The sequence below is a fragment of the Bombina bombina genome, chromosome 7 (assembly GCF_027579735.1).
Source record: "Bombina bombina isolate aBomBom1 chromosome 7, aBomBom1.pri, whole genome shotgun sequence".
Lineage (NCBI taxonomy): Eukaryota > Metazoa > Chordata > Amphibia > Anura > Bombinatoridae > Bombina > Bombina bombina.
In genome coordinates, this window is record NC_069505.1 from 239480788 (window position 1) to 239501932 (window position 21145).

General features: G+C 38.1%; 1 protein-coding gene across 1 annotated transcript in view; it reads left to right on the forward strand.

Annotated features, from left to right (window-relative positions):
- The window catches only part of LOC128636319 (receptor-type tyrosine-protein phosphatase beta), a 390099-nt gene that overhangs the window by 324606 nt on the left and 44348 nt on the right, over nucleotides 1–21145 (forward strand). The window contains exons 40-43 of the mRNA XM_053689349.1: nucleotides 1383–1467; nucleotides 4213–4254; nucleotides 4439–4589; nucleotides 9974–10064. Of these exons, the coding sequence (XP_053545324.1) occupies nucleotides 1383–1467; nucleotides 4213–4254; nucleotides 4439–4589; nucleotides 9974–10064 (369 nt within the window). The remainder of the gene's footprint in view (nucleotides 1–1382; nucleotides 1468–4212; nucleotides 4255–4438; nucleotides 4590–9973; nucleotides 10065–21145) is intronic.

A 21145-nucleotide genomic window follows, 5' to 3' on the forward strand; every position in this document is an offset into this window, starting at 1 on the left:
AAAGAGCAATGTCCATACAAATGCCCCTCTAAGGGCAATGGGTAGATTCGTTTTTTTTTAGTTAGGTGTTTTTTATTTTGGGTTGTTGGGTGGGTAGGGGGTTGAAATTTTAAGGGGGAATTTGTATTTTTTTTTAGAAAAAGAGCTGTTAAACCTAGGACAATGCCCTACAAAATGCCATTTTAAAGGCTATTGGTAATTTATTGTAAGATTAGTGTGTGTTTTTTTATTTTGAGGTGGCTTTTTGTTTTTAAGGGGGTATAAGATTAGTAATAAAAAAAAAATGGGCTAAGTTAGTTGGTTATTTTTTGTAATCTAAGGTTTTTTATTTTACTGTAAAGTTAGTATTTTTTATTTTGGGTAATGTTAGTTCATTTTTAAGGTAGCTAGTAGCTAGTATTTTGTTATTTTATGTTAGTGTATTTTAATTGGGGTTAACTTAGGGGGTGTAAGTTGAGGGTGCTTAGTTATTAGATTAACACTTTGCGATGTTGGGGGTTGGCAAATTAGGGGTTAATAGTGTATTTTGGTAATAGTGTAATCTGGCGGTTTATAGGTTAATAGGTTATTTAGCTGTTTGTGTTGTGGGGGATTGGCGGATTAGGGGTTAATACTTTTATTAGGTTAATTTGCTATGTAGGGAGTTGGCAGATTAGAGGTTAATACATTTATTATTTATTGCTATGTGGTGGGATGGAAGTTTAGAGGTTTATAGGTTTATTAGGTAGTTTGCAATGTGGGGGGGATGGCGGATATAGACGTGTCGGTTTAATTTTTTTTAGCCGGGTTTCGATTTTTATGTTTGTTTTCAACTTTTTTTTTTATGATATACTAGCGTAAGTCACTGGCGACACACATTTCTGAACCTTGCCAGTTTATCCAATTTACGGCAGTATATAATCTGTCGGCGCAGTTTATGTGATTCACCCGATGTGCAAGGTGAATTTACGGGCGACGTGGGTTTCAGCAGTTGCGCTAAAACTTACGCCACATATGTAATCTCGCCCACAGTGTTTGCAAAAATATTTGTAGCAATGTTATGCAATGTTGCAAACACTTCTCTCATCTAGTGCTAAAGACACGTGCATGCTCCTGAAGTACTAGGAGACCACCTTAGTTTACTCTTCAACAAAGGATACCAAGAAGTATTTTTTAATGCAGTTTAATTACGTTAATCAAGTTTAATTTCAGTCTTTTAGTCTTGAAAAGCATTTAGTATAGCATGATATACTCTAGTCTTTGTTTGCTTCTTAGTTCACAATATTTTTAATTTAGTGGGGTCGCCCCTGAGATTAGCTCTTTACTACTAATTTTCTATAATCTGCTGAATAGCTGCTGCGCCCATGCATTGTTATAGACTATTAATTATTATTTTCCATTAGAAGTCATTATTGGAGCCGTTGTGGGATCAATCATTGGCGCTCTTGTTATTGGTCTGATGGGATTTTTCATTTGGTGGAAAACAAGGTAACTCCATTTACTCAGTTTAATATTTTAATTTACTTTCATTTACATGGACAATATAATAATGCAGCTCAGATGTTGTATTTGCATTAGATATGTGCAAGGGGGAAACATTTGGTTTGACCAATTCTTTCAGACCCAATATTCAGAAAATTAATTATATTCAGCTGCTATATTCTGTATTTTTTTTTTTTTTTTGGTTTAAACAAAACAAATACTGAATGTCGGTGGAATATTTACATTTGCTTCAGTTAAATTAATGTAAATATTCCTTTGCTACAGGTTAAAAAGTTTACCTGTAGTGTCACATACTTACCTTTAGCTCGCTGGAGAGCCGTGCTAAACCCAACCCTTTTTTATAGAGCCCCAGGGCAGGGCACACTAATAGGAAGCTTAGGGCCGCAGATCCCATAGCCTATGCTAAAGAACTTAAGCCTTTAGTGCAGGTCCTGGGATCCGCTGTGCTAAGCTTCCTATTAGCGAACCCCGGGGCTCTATGAAGAAGGGTCAGGATTAGCGCAACTCTCCAGCACACTAGATGTAAGTATTTTTAACCCCTCAGGTAATTAAAAGGAAACAAATGACTATGGACAAATTTCGTCAGTATTTCTTTGTTTTCTTTAAATTTCGTGGTGCATTTATTCGGATATTCTTTTGCGAAGACATTGTGAATACTGTATTTGTGTTTGTCAACTAATTTGCATTCATAACAAAACAAATGAACATATCTAATTTGGATTATGATGTAATATTTTAATATATATTGGGCTACATTACAAGTGGCGCTCTATTTAGCGCTTTCGCTTGAGCGTAAACTTTGGCAGAAGTTTTTTTTGTGTGCGTTGGGTAGTGCACATATTACAAGTTGAAAGTAAAAGTTTGGGCGTGAGCAAAACTCGACACTGGCTTACCAAAGGACTTTGATTATCACAACCTTGTTAACTTATTCTCTTCTTAGACTTCAATGGAGAGCGCAGAAGAAAAAAAATCTAACACTAATGGCTCATGCGCTAACCCAACAGGAGTTATTAATATTTCACACACACATATATACAGTATATATATATATATATATATATATATATATATACAGTATATATATATACCAATACCTGTATATCTATTCATATAAATATATAAGCATAGATATATATTTTACATTAACATTATCAGATATATATAGAAATATATATTAAATAATAAAAATTACATTTTTCTTTGTGAAGAACATAGGAATGTAAAATATGTGTAGTGTGATTTGTGTTTTGCGCTTTAGGTCCAACGTGGTGTCGGTTAGGGCATTTGAAGAATTACTAATCTTAAAGCACATTCTTGAAATATTAAATATAAAATATTTAAAAATATTAATAATAAATATTAAACATTATTATACTCACTGTAAAATATATATAGACACTTTTAAAGATAATAATTTTAATAATAATTTTTCATATTTTTTATATTTAATATTTCAAGAACGTGCTTTAAGATTAGTAATTCTTCATGTGCGCTAACCAATACCGCATTAGACCTAAAATGCAAACCCGAAGCGTGTTATGCATATAACATTTTTTAATATAGATATATAATATACAGTATATAAAAATAGATATATATATATATATATATATATATATAATGTAAAATAGATATCTTTACCTATATATCTATAGGAATAGATACAGTATACAGGTATATACAGATATATATAGGAATATATATTTACAATAAAAATAACATTGCCCCGTATGTGAAAAACATTGGAATGTAAACTATGTACAGTAAATATACAGTAAAATACATAAATACATATGCACAAACATATATATATATATATATATACATATATATACATACACATTTTTAAAGTCACTACCCTTTATGCAAGGTTTTTCGTTGCTCTAACCCGTCGAGTGTAAAATGCGATTGCTCTCTTTCAACTTGTAATACGCACGCTATTAGCCGTTATTGTCCCTGCACAAGTTAGCACGCCACTTGTAATCCAGCCCATTATTTGTTATTAGAACAGCATTTGATTGTTATGAATTTTTTGCTTGGTGTGATCCTGTTACTACATTAGTCTTACTTACAGCTGTGTTTTTTTAATTACATAAATTTAGAAAATACATAGCTGATGAGCAATTTAACTTTCATCGGAGCATTTTAACAATATACTTTACTATGCAAAGTAGCTACTAATTAAAGATACTACTTTTAATGATCTGCAGACCATATGGCCGTAGATTGTGTGCACCTGATTTCACTGGATTTTGAAATGACAAAAACGACCTTCAACATCTACTTTGTATATGGATTGTTTTTAAATGGTGTGGAGTGTTTACAATGAGTTTGAATTCATTACATATAGGCTATGTGCAATATCAATTGTTACCACAAGAGGGAGCAAAAACTCCACCTAAGGTGCATTTTGGCGCCTTGCAAAGGGTATTTAAATGCCATTGTGTGTTATTAATGTCTACTAAGCATGAATAAGGGTCTGTGACCGTGAAACGTTGCTTTAACAAATAAAATTGCCTTTTAAATTGGAGTGCTGGAGACCATTTTTGCTATTATCTATTGCTGGAGGGTTGTGGCAGTACCCTTGGCCTTACGTGCACCCTATCCTCTGTGCTGTACTCATTTGGGACTCTGTCCATTTAAATCATAGATGTCTGTGTATGTTTAATAAAATAGACTTATACAACATGTGATGTAAAACAAATGTTTCTTATACTTCATTTTTAATAGGAAAATAAAAAAATCCACTGACATCCCAATTGAAAAAATGAAGTAAGTTCAGTTTATTTTTCTAAAGTTATAGATGTTACATGCAGCCTGAACATTTAGTTTTCCTTAGAATAAAACAAATGCAAATATATGTCTGATGTCATTTAGTATTTTAAGTTAATGTTTCTTTTATCTTTTTTCTAAACCCCCATAGAAAGAAAGAGAAAATGTAAGTACTACAAAAAAGAAAAGCTGATTCTGGCAATTTTGCATTTTATTTGGGTGTGTCATTATGGGTCTTATATTTCAGAAAAAATCCAATGCGAACTGAAAGGTTTGAGGCCCATTTCAGAAGGCAACACGCAGACTCAAACTTAGGATTTAGTGCAGAATACAGTGTAAGTATCTTTTCCCATAATCCCTAGTAAGGGTGTAAAGCAAGTCCTGTAACTTAGTTTTTCTGCAAATCAAAGCAGGGTGCTGCCTTCCCATGCACACAAGCAAAACGTCCCATGCACATAATGAACAGCACTACTGTTTCATGTATAAAAGTGAAGACACTACAAGCTGTTAGTGTGAGGAATCATGTTGAACTATAGAACTATATCCAGGTTAGAGGTAGGAACAGGAAACAGTAAGTATAAGGCAATGCAATATTACCATAAACAAACAGAGTTACAGTATTTGCATAATAACTACATAACATCTCCCCTTTTTACATTCAATCCAAAATTTGCTAACAATTTACCTAAAACAGATCATGAACAGTCTTAAACATAACATACTGCATTACTAGTAGATACACTACATATTGAGTCTATTTGGTGGTCTTGAAACTCGACCGCTCCGCAAGGCTACAGGGATTTTGCCTGGGGGAAGCTGTTCAATTCCAGAAGGTGTTGATAAGGAGCTACCCTCTTTCCTGGCTGGTGTGTTTGGCACGGAAGAACTTGCTGGTATAAAAGGCTGCATTATGTCATCCTCATTGTATCCTTCTGATTTGACAGCAGTATTGTCTCTGCCTTGCTTGTGTGGCCCAGTAGGACTAGGTGCATTGCGAGCCTGGGGAAGCTCAAGTGCAGAATGCTTATAGGCTTGTGTGGTGAGATGCTCTGCCACTCGCAGGTCCACTCAATTGCGGCTGTAAAGACTGCCTTCCACATCCACAAGATATGAGCGAGGAGCAACCCTCACACACAGGTACTCAGTCTCCAGCGACCAGTCCTGTCACCAGGGAGTGGCTTCATACAGATTGGCTCTCCAATGCTTATTTCAGGTAAGTCTATGGCAGACACATTGTATGTCAGTTTGGAGATCTGTTTCCTCCATCGCAGTTTCTCCAGTACCCCTGTTACCACACAAGGTTCAAGTAATTTATTTGCCACTGGCAATGAAGTCTTCAGTCTCCTTGAAACCATGCCTTCAGTTGGGGTGTCCCTCCAATGTAGAATGGCTTTCCACAGGTCATTACCTTCATACTTGGGCTTCTTGTAAAGATTCTTCACTATCTTTACAGCTTATTCCACTTTGCCATTAGCTTGAGGGTGCCGCGGGGAAGAGGTAAGATGCTCAAACTCCCAGTCTGTAGTGAACCGTCTGAATCGCTCACATGCAAACTGAGGTATATTATCTGAGATTACCCTGCCTGGCTGTTAATGATGTGCAAACTGTGCTTTACAACGCTTGATTGAGGTTCATCAGACAGGTCGGGAAGAAGCTCAATCTCCCAAAAGTCAGAATAGTAATCAACGATTAGTAGAAAATCTTGTGCAGCATAATTCAGTAAATCCATGCTTACAATTTGCCAAGGCCGCGTAGACAGCACATGCGACATCATGGGTTCTTTCTGTTGTGCCTGTGCATATTCATTGCATGCCTAACAACAGCTAACAAAGTCTCTAATATCATTTTGCATGTTAGGTCAAAATAGGGTATCTCGTGTCTGCCTATAGCATGCTTCTCCACCAATGTGACTGGCATGAATATGCGTCAGCATCTCCGATCTTAATGATTTAGAAATGATGACCCTTGACCCCTTGTAGAGTACTTCATCCTGAATGCTGATTTTGTCTCAGAAAGTCCAGTATTCTCTTACAATTTATGGCACCTCTGCCTTTGAATCTGGCCAACCATTCAGAACAACAAACTCTAGTCAATTTCTTGCAAACTCTCGTCAATTTCTGTGTGCTGTCTTATCTGAAGCAATCATTGGTCTGTGACGTTTAAATAGTCAGAATGATTAATTTGCGACAGGACATCCAGGTCCTGTTGAACATTGCAAACTGTGTGTTGTGCACACTCAGGTGTACCACTTGCTGCTCTAGCTCTGCTAAGAGTGTCACTAATGTACATTTCAGGTCCAGGTTTATAGACAACATTTAGGCAATAATTTTGCTATGTAGATGTTTTGGTGCACACAAAAGTGGTTTCTTGAAAATAGATATCAGAGGCTTATGGTCAGTTTCTGCAGTGATCTTGTCACGACCATAGAGGTAGTGTAGAGGTAGTGATGTAAGCACTGGCAGGCAAACACAATACTCAGACATTCCTTTTCGATTTGTGCATAGTTTTGCTCAGTAAGGGTCAGTGCCCTTGAAGCAAAAGCGATAGGCTGGTCATCTTGCAAAAGACAACACCCTAGTCCACTTTTGCTTGCGTCACTTTGAATAGTTACAGGTTTTGTAACGTCACTATACAGCGTAAGGACTTACGTGGCAAAAATGGAGAAATCTTACTCCATTTTCACCTCGCAAACAAATTGCAGGCGTAGTAAGCCTTATGCTGTGTATTGGAGCCCCTTAACTCCCTAAACTGCCTGCAAAATAAAACCTAACACCTAACGCATGCGCAATGTTTATCTACCTGTCAACCGCGATCCCCCGCCGCAATCCCTAATAAAGTATTTAACCCCTAAACCGCTGCTCCCGGACCCCGCCGCCATCTACATTACCTACCCCCTAATGTGGGCCCCTACCCCGCCGTCATCTACATTACCTACCCCCTAATGTGAGCCCCTTACACCACCACCATCTACATTACCTACCCCCTAATGTGAGCCCCTACCCCGCCGCCATCTACATTACCTACCCCCTAATGTGAGCCCCTTACACCGCCGTCACCTACATTACCTACCCCCTAATGTGAGCTCCTACCCCGCTGCCAGCTATATTAAAATTATTAACCCCTAATCTAATCCCCCTACCCCGCCGCCAGCTATATTAAAATTATTAATCCCTAATTTAATCCCCCTACACCGCCACCAGCTATATTAAATACATTAACCCCTAATCTAATCCCCCTAAAGTAATCAGCTCTTTTACCTGTAACCTGACCCCCCTACACTGCTGCCACCTATATTAAATATATTAACCCCTAATCTAATCCCCCTACACCGCCAACACCTATATTAACTATATTAATCCTAATATAATTAGGGTTAATATAGTTAATATAGTTATTATATTATATATATATATATATATTAAGTATAATAACCCTATCTAACTCTAACACCCCTAACTTAATTATTATTAAAATAAATCAAAATAATTTTAATAATATTAACTAAATTATTCCTATTTAAATCTAAATGCTTACCTATAAAATAAACCCTAAGATAGCTACAATATAATTACTAGGTACAATAGCTATTAAATATTTAATAACTATTTAATAGCTACCTTGTTAAAATAAATACTAATTTACCTGTAAAATAAATCCTAACCTAAGTTACAAATACACCTATACTATCAATAAATTATTGGATCAGCCAATTGGATTGAACTTGAATCTGATTGGCTGATTGAATCAGCCAATCAGATTTTCTTACCTTAATTCCGATTGGTTGATAGAATCCTATCAGCCAATCGGAATTCGAGGGACACCATCTTGGATGACGTAATTTAAAGGAAACTTCATTCGTCGTTCAGTCGTCGGGCCACCTGGATGTTCCGCGTCGTAGGTCGGAATGAGCTGGAAGAAAGAAGATTAAAGATGCCGCTTGGAGGAAGACTTGCCCTGATGGAGGACCTCTTCTTTGCCGCTTGGATGAAGACATCACCGGGATGGAAGACCTCTTCTTTGCCGCTTGGATGAAGACATCGCTGGGATGGAAGACCTCTTCTTTGCCGCTTGGATGAAGACGACTCAAGGTAGGGAGATCTTCTGAAGGTTAGTGTTAGGTTTTTTTAAGGGTATAGTTATTATATATAATATAATAACTATATTAACCCTAATATAATTAGGGTTAATATAGTTAATATAGGTGTTGGCGGTGTAGGGGGATTAGATTAGGGGTTAATATATTTAATATAGGTGGCGGCAGTGTAGGAGGGTCAGGTTACAGGTAGAAGATTTGATTACTTTAGGGGGATTAGATTAGGGGTTAATGTATTTGATATAGCTGGCGGCGGTATAGGGGGATTAAATTAGTGGTTACAATTTTTAATATAGCTGGCGGCGGGGTAGGGGGATTAGATTAGGGGTTAATAATTTTAATATAGCTGGCAGCGGGGTAGGGGGATTAGATTAGAGGTTAATAATTTTAATATAGCTGGCAGCGGGGTAGGAGCTCACATTAGGGGGTAGGTAATGTAGGTGGCGGCGGGGTCCGGGAGCGGCAGTTTAGGGGTTAATAACTTTATTAGGTGCGGCGGGGGCCGGGAGCAGCGGTTTAGGGGTTAATACATTTATTATTAGGAAGGTGAGGGTGGATAGCGAATAGAGGGTTAGACGTGTCAGGCTATGTTTGGGAGGCGTGTTAGACAGTACGGGAGATTTAATACTTTAGTCAGTTTTTGTAGGTGCCGGCGGTTTCTAAGTAAGTCACTGGTAACTCCAGAAATTTGTACTTATGCAGATTTCTGGACATCGCTAGTTTATCCGACTTACGGCACTTTAGCAATTGCCGGTGGGGTATATTGGATAGCTCGAGTTGCGAGCTGAAACTATGGACGGCGGGGTTCCCTCGCTTGCGCCGCAAACTACGCCGTATATTGGATTGTGCCCAATATAGCGAAAACATTTTGGGCCAGATTACAAGTGGAGTGCTATCGTTAGCATGAGAAGCATCGAGCGGTAATATGCACTCATATTACAAGTTTAAAGTAAATGGGAATTAAATTGGGAGAATGCAATTGCATTTACTGCTTAAACTTTTTACACAACCTTTCAGATTTTTTTAATTTGTCAGGTAAGTTTTTATTTTAAGTTTGTCGGTTTTTATTTTTTTTAAAGGTAGGGTTAATCTTTTTTGGGTTAACTTAGGGGATGTTAGGTTAGTGGGTTTAGGTGTTAGTGTGTTATTTTGCTTTGGGGTGCTGGGGTTAATAGTGTAGTGAAAATTTTAGATATGGGTGTGTTGCGGTTTAGGGGTTAATAGTGTAGTCGGGACATTGCGGTGGGCTATGTGGTGGTTTAGGTGTTAATAATGTATTGGGGACTTTGCGATTGGCTATGTAGCAGTTTAGGGGTTATTAGCGTAGGGATCTCATAATGATTATGTTAGCGCAAGTAGGGTGTTTCCATTGACGATATTGTAAGTTCAGCTTTTTGCGCTTGTCAGGTAAGAGCTGGAGCGATCATTTTTTACTTTCAACTCATAATAATACCAGCACAACCTGATGAGCTCTAAAGCTTTACTGTTAGCGCTCTAGAGAAAGCGCTAATTAGCACTCCACTTGTAATTTAGCCCTTTTGTCAATAAATAGTAAACTGTATGCAATTTTAAGGGGGCAAAAAAAACATTGTTTTCATCTTTTTTTCCTACTTTTTTTCTGTACAGATCTTTACAAATGTTGGTGTTACTCAATCAAAGAATGCAGCTGAAATGCCAGATAATAAAACAAAGAACAGATTTACAAATGTTTTACCATGTAAGTATTTATACTTGTTTCTTTTTAGCAGGACTTGTATTAGGCACCTTTGTGCAACAAAATATATAAACAAAAACACAAAGATCATTAAAGGGCCACTAAAGTCAAATTAAAATTTCATGATTCAGATAAAAAATATCATTTAAATAAACTTTCCAATATAGTTCCATTACCAAAACATGCAGATTCTTCATTTATGCACACTCCCTGAGGCTCCTGCTACTACTGAGCATGTGTAAAAGTGCACTGTGTATAGATATATATTTTGTGATTGGCTGATAGCTGTCACATGATACTGGGGGAGGAAAAATTGGATTAACTTTGACATTTGCCAGAAAATATTCTACTGTTTATTTCAAATTTAAAGGGACAATAAACCCCCAAAAATTATTTAATGTTTCAGATTGACTTCTATTATCAAATTAGTTCTCATGTTATTCTTTGTTGAAGAGATACCTACGGCTAGATTTAGAGTTCTGCGGCCAAAGGGGTGCGTTAGCTACGCTGGCTTGTTTTCCCCTGCACCTTTTAAATACCGCTGGTATTTAGAGTTCACAGAAGGGCTGCGTTAGGCTCCAAAAAAGGGAGCGTAGAGCATATTTACCGCCACTGCAACTCTAAATACCAGCGTTGCTTACGGACGCGGCCAGCTTCAAAAACGTGCTCGTGCACGATTCCCCCATAGAAAACAATGGGGCTGTTTGAGCTGAAAAAAAACCTAACACCTGCAAAAAAGCAGCGTTAAGCTCCTAACGCAGCCCCATTGTTTCCTATAGGGAAACACTTCCTAAGTCTGCACCTAACACTCTAAGATGTACCCCGAGTCTAAACACCCCTAACCTTACACTTATTAACCCCTAATCTGCCACCCCCGCTATCTCTGACCCCTGCATATTATTATTAACCCCTAATCTGCCGCTCCGTACACCGCCGCAACCTACGTTATCCCTATGTACCCCTAATCTGCTGCCCCTAACACCGCCGACCCCTATGTTATATTTATTAACCCCTAATCTGCCGCCCCCCGCTATCGCTGACCCCTGCATATTATTATTAACCCCTAATCTGCCGCTCTGTACACCGCCGCAACCTACGTTATCCCTATGTACCCCTAATCTGCTGCCCCTAACACTGCCGACCCCTATATTATATTTATTAACCCCTAATCTGCCGCCCCCAACGTCGCCTCCACCTACCTACAATAATTAACCCCTAATCTGCCGACCGGATCTCGCCGCTACTCTAATAAATGTATTAACCCCTAAAGCTAAGTCTAACCCTAACACTAACACCCCCCTAAATTAAATATAATTTAAATCTAACGAAATAAATTAACTCTTATTAAATAAATTATTCCTATTTAAAGCTAAATACTTACCTGTAAAATAAACCCTAATATAGCTACAATATAAATAATAATTATATTGTAGCTATTTTAGGATTTATATTTATTTTACAGGCAACTTTGTAATTATTTTAACCAGGTACAATAGCTATTAAATAGTTAATAACTATTTAATAGTTACCTAGTTAAAATAATAACAAAATTACCTGTAAAATAAATCCTAACCTAAGGTACAATTAAACCTAACACTACACTAGCAATAAATAAATTAAATAAACTACCTACAATTACCTACAATTAAACCTAACACTACACTATCAATAAATTAATTAAATACAATACCTACAAATAAATACAATGAAATAAACTAACTAAAAGTACAAAAAATAAAAAAGAACTAAGTTACAAAAAATAAAAAAATATTTACAAACATTAGAAAAATATTACAACAATTTTAAACTAATTACACCTACTCTAAGCCCCCTAATAAAATAACAAAGACCCCCAAAATAAAAAAATGCCCTACCCTATTCTAAAATTAAAATAGAAAAGCTCTTTTACCTTACCAGCCCTGAAAAGGGCCCTTTGTGGGGCATGCCCCAAAGAATTCAGCTCTTTTGCCTGTAAAAAAAACCATACAATACCCCCCCCCAACATTACAACCCACCACCGACATACCCCTAATCTAACCCAAACCCCCCTTAAATAAACCTAACACTAAGCCCCTGAAGATCTCCCTACCTTGTTTTCACCACGCCGGGTTCACCGATCGATCCAGAAGAGCTCCTCCGATGTCTTGATCCAAGCCCAAGCGGGGGGCTGAAGATGTCCATGATCCAACTGAAGTCTTCATCCAAGCGGGAGCTGAAGAGTAATACAGAAAGAAATCCAGCAAACCTCCCAGGCGTATGTTTAACTTGAAAATTTATTGGAATACCGTGCAAAATATAAAAAGGGGTAAAACACAAAAATACAAAAAGTTGTCCCAGCAACCTGGAGCAAAATAGAAGTACGTCCTACGCGTTTCAGCAAATATCAGCCTTATTCATGGACAGGATCGGAACAGCCAATAGAATGCGAGCTCAATCTGATTGGCTGATCAGCCAATCGGATTGAACTTGATTCTGATTGGCTGATTCCATCAGCCAATCAGAATTTTCTTACCTTAATTCCGATTGGCTGATAGAATCCTATCAGCCAATCGGAATTCGAGGGACGCCATCTTGGATGACGTCCCTTAAAGGAACCGTCATTCGTCGGGAAGTCGTCGGTGAAGATGGATGTACCGCGTCGGCGGGATGAACATGGATCTGGAAGAAAGAAGATTGAAGATGCCGCTTGATAGAAGACTTCAGCCCGATCATGGACCTCTTCAGCTCCCGCTTGGATGAAGACTTCAGCCGGATCATGGACATCTTCAGCCCCCGCTTGGACTTGGATCAAGACATCGGAGGCTCTTCTGGATCGATCGGTGAACCCGGCGTGGTGAAGACAAGGTAGGGAGATCTTCAGGGGCTTAGTGTTAGGTTTATTTAAGGGGGGTTTGGGTTAGATTAGGGGTATGTGGGTGGTGGGTTGTAACGTTGGGGGGGGTATTGTATGTTTTTTTTTTTTACAGGCAAAAGAGCTGAATTCTTTGGGGCATGCCCCGCAAAGGGCCATTTTCAGGGCTGGTAAGGTAAAAGATCTTTTCTATTTTAATTTTAGAATAGGGTAGGGCATTTTTTTATTTTGGGGGTCTTTGTTATTTTATTAGGGGGCTTAGAGTAGGTGTAATTAGTTTAAAATTGTTGTAATATTTTTCTAATGTTTGTAAATATTTTTTTATTTTTTGTAACTTAGTTCTTTTTTATTTTTTGTACTTTAGTTAGTTTATTTCATTGTATTTATTTGTAGGTATTGTATTTAATTAATTTATTGATAGTGTAGTGTTAGGTTTAATTGTAACTTAGGTTAGGATTTATTTTACAGGTAATTTTGTACTTATTTTAACTAGGTAGCTATTAAATAGTTATTAACTATTTAATAGCTATTGTACCTGGTTAAAATAAATACAAAGTTGCCTGTAAAATAAATATTAATCCTAAAATAGCTACAATATAATTATAATTTATATTGTAGCTATATTAGGGTTTATTTTACAGGTAAGTATTTAGCTTTAAATAGGAATAATTTATTTAATAAGATTTATTTAGTTAGATAAAAATTATATTTAACTTAGTGGGGTGTTAGTGTTAGGGTTAGACTTAGCTTTAGGGGTTAATAAATTTAATAGAGTAGCGGTGAGGTCCGGTCGGCAGATTAGGGGTTAATACTTGAAGTTAGGTGTCAGTGATGTTAGGGAGGGCAGATTAGGGGTTAATTAGGGGTTAATAATATTTATTATAGGTTATTGAGGCGGGAGTGAGGCGGATTAGGGGTTAATAACTTTATTATAGTAGCGGTGAGGTCCGGTCGGCAGATTAGGGGTTAATAAGTGTAGGTAGGTGGCGGCGACGTTGGGGGCGGCAGATTAGGGGTTAATAAATATAATATAGGGGTCGGCGGTGTTAGGGGCAGCAGATTAGGGGTACATAGGGATAACGTAGGTGGCGGCGGTGTACGGACGCAGGCTTTTTTCTGGCCGCACCATAAAATTAACTCTGGTATCGAGAGTCCAAAAAAATGCTGCGTTAGGCTCCAAAAAAGGAGCGTAGAGCATTTTTACCGCAAATGCAACTCTCGATACCAGAGTTGCTTACGGACGCGGCCAGCCTCAAAAACGTGCTCGTGCACGATTCTCCCATAGGAAACAATGGGGCTGTTTGAGCTGAAAAAAAACCTAACACCTGCAAAAAAGCAGCGTTCAGCTCCTAACGCAGCCCCATTGTTTCCTATGGGGAAACACTTCCTATGTCTGCACCTAACACTCTAACATGTACCCCGAGTCTAAACACCCCTACCCTTACACTTATTAACCCCTAATCTGCCGCCCCCGCTATCGCTGACCCCTGCATTATATTATTAACCCCTAATCTTCCGCTCCGTAAACCGCCGCAACTTACATTATCCCTATGTACCCCTAATCTGCTGCCCCTAACACCGCCGACCCCTATATTATATTTATTAACCCCTAACCTGCCCCCCACAACGTCGACGCCAGCTACTTACAATAATTAACCCCTAATCTGCCGACCGCAAAGCGCCGCCACCTACGTTATCCTTATGTACCCCTAATCTGCTGCCCCTAACACCGCCGACCCCTATATTATATTTATTAACCCCTAATCTGGCCCCCCTCAACGTCGCCGACACCTGCCTACACTTATTAACCCCTAATCTGCCGAGCGGACCTGAGCGCTACTATAATAAAGTTATTAACCCCTAATCCGCCTCACTAACCCTATCATAAATAGTATTAACCCCTAATCTGCCCTCCCTAACATCGCCGACACCTAACTTAAATTATTAACCCCTAATCTGACGACCGGAGCTCATCGCTACTATAATAAATGGATTAACCCCTAAAGCTAAGTATAACCCTAACACTAACACCCCCCCTAACTTAAATATAATTTACATCTAACGAAATTAATTAACTCTTATTAAATAAATTATTCCTATTTAAAGCTAAATACTTACCTGTAAAATAAATCCTAATATAGCTACAATATAAATTATAATTACATTGTAGCTATTTTAGGATTAATATTTATTTTACAGGCAACTTTGTATTTATTTTAACCAGGTACAATAGCTATTAAATAGTTAAGAACTATTTAATAGTTACCTAGTTAAAATAATAACAAAATTACCTGTAAAATAAGTCCTAACCTAAGTTATAATTAAATCTAACACTACCCTATCAATAAATTAATTAAATAAAATACCTACAATTACCTACAATGAAATAAACTAACTAAAGTACAAAAAATAAAAAAGAACTAAGTTACAAAAAATAAAAACATATTTACAAACATAAGAAAAATATTACAACAATTTTAAACTAATTACACCTACTCTAAGCCCCCTAATAAAATAACAAAGACCCCCAAAATAAAAAAATGCCGTACCCTATTCGAAATTAATAAATTTAAAAGCTCTTTTACCTTACCAGCCCTGAACAGGGCCCTTTGCGGGGCATGCCCCAAGAAGTTCAGCTCTTTTGCCTTAAAAAAAAAACATACAATACCCCCCCCCAACATTACAACCCACCACCCACATACCCCTAATCTAACCCAAACCCCCCTTAAATAAACCTAACACTAAGCCCCTGAAGATCTTCCTACCTTGTCTTCACCTCAACAGGTATCACCGATCTGTCCTGGCATCCGGTGCTGAAGAGGTCCAGAAGAGGCTCCAAAGTCTTCCTCCTATCCGGCAAGAAGAGGACATCCGGACCGGCAAACATCTTCATCCAAGCAGCATCTTCGATCTTCTTCCATCCGGTGCGGAGCGGGTCCATGTTGAAGCAGCCGACGCGGATCCATCCTCTTCTTCCGGCGTCTCCCGACGAATGACGGTTCCTTTAAGGAACGTCATCCAAGATGGCGTCCCTCGAATTCCGATTGGCTGATAGGATTCTATCAGCCAATCGGAATTAAGGTAGGAATATTCTGTTTGGCTGATGGAATCAGCAAATCAGAATCAAGTTCAATCCGATTGGCTGATCCAATCAGCCAATCAGATTGAGCTCGCATTCTATTGGCTGTTCCGATCAGCCAATAGAATGCGAGCTCAATCTGATTGGCTGATTGGATCAGCCAATCGGATTGAACTTGATTCTGATTGGCTGATTCCATCAGCCAATCAGAATATTCCTACCTTAATTCCGATTGGCTGATAGAATCCTATCAGCCAATCGGAATTCGAGGGACGCCATCTTGGATGACGTCCCTTAAAGGAACCATCATTCCTCGGGAGACGCCGGAAGAAGAGGATGGATCCGCGTCGGCTGCTTCAACATGGACCCGCTCCGCACCGGATGGAAGAAGATCGAAGATGCCGCTTGGATGAAGATGTTTGCCGGTCCGGATGTCCTCTTCTTGCCGGATAGGAGGAAGACTTTGGAGCCTCTTCTGGACCTCTTCAGCACCGGATGCCAGGACAGATCGGTGATACCTGTTGAGGTGAAGACAAGGTAGGAAGATCTTCAGGGGCTTAGTGTTAGGTTTATTTAAGGGGGGTTTGGGTTAGATTAGGGGTATGTGGGTGGTGGGTTGTAATGTTGGGGGGGGGGTATTGTATGTTTTTTTTTACAGGCAAAAGAGCTGATTTTCTTGGGGCATGCCCCGCAAAGGGCCCTGTTCAGGGCTGGTAAGGTAAAAGAGCTTTTAAATTTATTAATTTCGAATAGGGTACGGCATTTTTTTATTTTGGGGGTCTTTGTTATTTTATTAGGGGGCTTAGAGTAGGTGTAATTAGTTTAAAATTGTTGTAATATTTTTCTTATGTTTGTAAAAAAAAAATTATTTTTTGTAACTTAGTTCTTTTTTATTTTTTGTACTTTAGTTAGTTTATGTAATTGTAGTTATTTGTAGAAATTGTATTTAATTTATTTATTGATAGTGTAGTCTTAGGTTTAATTGTAGGTAATTGTAGGTATTTTATTTAATTAATTTATTGATAGGGTAGTGTTAGGTTTAATTATAACTTAGGTTAGGACTTATTTTACAGGTAATTTTGTTATTATTTTAACTAGGTAACTATTAAATAGTTCTTAACTATTTAATAGCTATTGTACCTGGTTAAAATAATTACAAAGTTGCCTGTAAAATAAATATTAATCCTAAAATAGCTACAATGTAATTATTATTTATATTGTAGCTATATTAGGGTTTATTTTACAGGTAAGTATTTAGCTTTAAATAGGAATAATTTATTTAATAAGAGTTAATTAATTTCGTTAGATGTAAATTATATTTAAGTTAGGGGGGTGTTAGTGTTAGGGTTAGACTTAGCTTTAGGGGTTAATCCATTTATTATAGTAGCGATGAGCTCCGGTCGTCAGATTAGGGGTTAATAATTGAACTTAGGTGTCGGCGATGTTAGGGAGGGCAGATTAGGGGTTAATACTATTTATGATAGGGTTAGTGAGGCGGATTAGGGGTTAATAACTTTATTATAGTAGCGCTCAGGTCCGCTCGGCAGATTAGGGGTTAATAAGTGTAGGCAGGTGTCGGCGACGTTGAGGGGGGCCAGATTAGGGGTTAATAAATATAATATAGGGGTCGGCGGTGTTAGGGGCAGCAGATTAGGGGTACATAAGGATAACGTAGGTGGCGGCGCTTTGCGGTCGGCAGATTAGGGGTTAATTATTGTAAGTAGCTGGCGACGACGTTGTGGGGGGCAGGTTAGGGGTTAATAAATATAATACAGGGGTCGGCGGGGTTAGGGGCAGCAGATTAGGGGTACATAAGTATAACGTAGGTGGCGGTCGGCAGATTAGGGGTTAAAAAATTTAATCAAGTTGCGGCGATGTGGGGGGACCTCAGTTTAGGGGTACATAGGTAGTTTATGGGTGTTAGTGTACTTTAGGGTACAGTAGTTAAGAGCTTTATGAACTGGCATTAGCCCAGAAAGCTCTTAACTCCTGCTTTTTTCCTGCGGCTGGAGTTTTGTCGTTAGAGCTCTAACGCTCACTTCAGAAACGACTCTAAATACCGGAGTTAGGAAGATCCCATTGAAAAGATAGGATACGCAATTGACGTAAGGGGATCTGCGGTATGGAAAAGTCGCGGCTGAAAAGTGAGCGTTAGACCCTATTTTGAGTGACTCCAAATACCGGCGGTAGCCTAAAACCAGCGTTAGGAGCCTCTAACGCTGGTTTTCACGGCTAACGCCAAACTCTAAATCTAGGCCTAACATTGCATAAAATAATAAACCAAATTATAAAAAATAAAAAAATTAAACCTAATCCCTATGAAAATAAAAAAGCCCCCCAAAAATAAACACCCTCTAATCTAATACTAAACTACCAATTGCCCTTAAAGTGCAATTTGTAGGGCATTGCCCTAAGTTAAACAGGTCTTTTACCTTAAAAAATACTAAGTCCCCCCCTCTAACAGTAAAACCCCCCCACCCACCAAACCCCCCAAACACTAAAAAATCCTAAACTACCCATTTCCCCTAAAGGGACATTTGTATGGGCATTGTTTTTAAAAGGGCATTCAGCTCTTTTACTGCCCTTAAACAGGCATTCAGCTCTTTTAAGAGTGCCCAATAAATTCCTAATATAAAAAATGTTTTAACAGCCAAAAGGATTTCATTAGCTCTCATCCTATTGGCTGATTTGAATTTGAAGAATCAAATCAGCCAATAGGAGTGCAAGGGACGCCATATTTAAATGCGTACCTTGAATTCACTATTTAGTGTACGGCGGCAATTGTACGAAGAGGATCCTCCACGCTCCATGGCTCCGCAGTCCGCGGTCCTGCTCCACGCCCATCTCCACTCTGCTCCGGCTTGCTCCTGGATGAAGAAGGAAGAGGTCCCTGCTTGGAAAAAGATGTTGGCCACTTGGAAGAAGACTTCACTGCCTGGAACATGACCTTTTCCGCAGGACTTATTTTTTTTAAATTAGGGATTTATTGGGCTGATTGCCCTTTTAAGGGCAGTAAAAGAGCTGAATGTGATTTTAAGGGCAATGCCCATACAAATGCCCCTTTAGGGGCAGTGGGTAGTTTTGGATTTTTTAGTGTTAGGTTTTTTTATTTTGTTTTTTTTTTACAGTTAGAGGGGGACTTAGTATTTTTTAAGGTAAAAGAGCTATTTAACTTAGGGCAATGCCCTACAAAAGGCCCTTTTAAGGGCTATTGGTAGTTTAGTATTAGATTAGGTGATGTATTTATTGGGGGGGGGGGGGGGGTTTTTTATTTTCATAGGGACTAGGTTTATTATTTTTTTATTATTAATAATTTTTATATTTTTATGCAGTGTTAGACTTTTTATTTTTTGTAATCTTAGATTAATTTAATCTTAGTTTTTTTATTTTTAAGTAATGTTAGCTTTTTTAATTTTAATTTAGTATTTTTTAATTTAGGTAATTGGTGTTAATTTAGTGGGTGTTAGGTTAGGGGGCTTAGTAATTTAATTAGTTATTTGCGTTGTGCAAGTTTAGCGGATTAGGGGTTAATATATTAGGATTATTGCGTTGTGTGGGTTTGGCGGATTAGGGATTAATAGTTTTATTAGGTTTATTGCATTGTGGGTTAATGGCGGATTAAGGGTTAAAACATTTATTAGGTTTATTGCGATGTGGGTTAATGGCGGATTAGGGGTTAATATATTTATTAGCTTTATTGCGATGTGGGTTAATTACGGATTAGGGGTAAGTATATTTTATTAGTTATTGCGGTGGGGGTTGGTGGTTGACCGGTAGATAGATATTGCGCATGTGTTAGGTGTCAGTTAATATTTTCAGACAGTTACGGGAGTTACGGTAATTACATTTTCAGCGTAAGGCTTGCTGCGTCTGCCTATGTGTGGCGAGGTGAAAATGGAGTAAAATTTATCAATTTTCGCTGCGTAAGTCCTTGCGCTGAATACGTGATACCGGTTTACGACACGGTTCTATGTTAGTTTATGGGAGTAAAAATTGCGGGCCACGGGTTAAATATACGCGCCACATTTATATGCGGGGCTGTATATGTGATACCAAAACAGCGTAAAACCAGCGTAGCCCCAGAAGCACATATATGCAAGCACCAATCAGCAGTTAGCTTCCAGTAGTCCATTGCTGTTTCTGAGCCTTCCTTGGTAAGATTTTAAACAAAGGATAACAAGAGAACAAAGCGAATTTGGTAACAGAATTAAATGGGAAAGTTGTTTAAAATTGTTTGCTTTGTCTGAATCATGTGTGTTTAATTTTGATCAGTTGTCCCTTTTTAAAGTACTAATTTTTATTCTAAGGAGATCCTTATCTCACATTAGTCGGTGCAGGTGCATATATTAATATTGTCACTGTTCGATCATATTTTATTATTCAGAGCTGACCTTTACTGTGAGCTGGCAGTGAATTTTCTGTTTCAATGAACAAATAAAGAATGTTTATTGAACTCTGTAAAAATATTTGCGCAGGAATGCATCACTTAAAGTGAAGGTCCATTTTGATGAATTAGTGCCTGGTTTTTAATAAACCTATTAAAAACAAGGGCACTTTAATTCATCAAAATTGACATTTCACTGTTTTCTTCAAAAACTTACCTTTTAATCCTGCAGCCACTCCAGCACTTCCTCCGCCCTTACCAGCCGTCTTCGCAGGTCCAAAATGACGAATCCGGCTTCCTCCAATCACAGCGTTGCATCAGGCCAAGATTCCCCCGGGGGGGAAAGCTGTAATTGGAGGAAGCCTGATTCCCCCGGCTTGCGACGGCCGGGGGAATCGCTGGAGTGGCTGCCAGGATTAAAAGGTAAGTTTTTAAAGAAAACAGTGAAATATAAATTTTGATGAATGAAAGTGCCCTTGTTTTTAATAGGTTTATTAAAATCCGGGCACTAATTCATCAAAATGGACCTTCACTTTAAAAGTATAGGTGTCAGAGTTAAAAAAAAAAAAAGCATTTCTAGGTTGACAAAAATATCAGAAAAAAATCTCCAAGACAAATCTCTTTACAAGGCGTAGTAGACTAAAATAAAACACATATAAGTGCATTTTACTTTTGAATAGAAGCATATTCCCATCATACTTATATTAGCAAATATGCTTGTAGTAAAATGTGTTATTGTTTCTGGAAAATGTGCAAAGATAATGCTTATG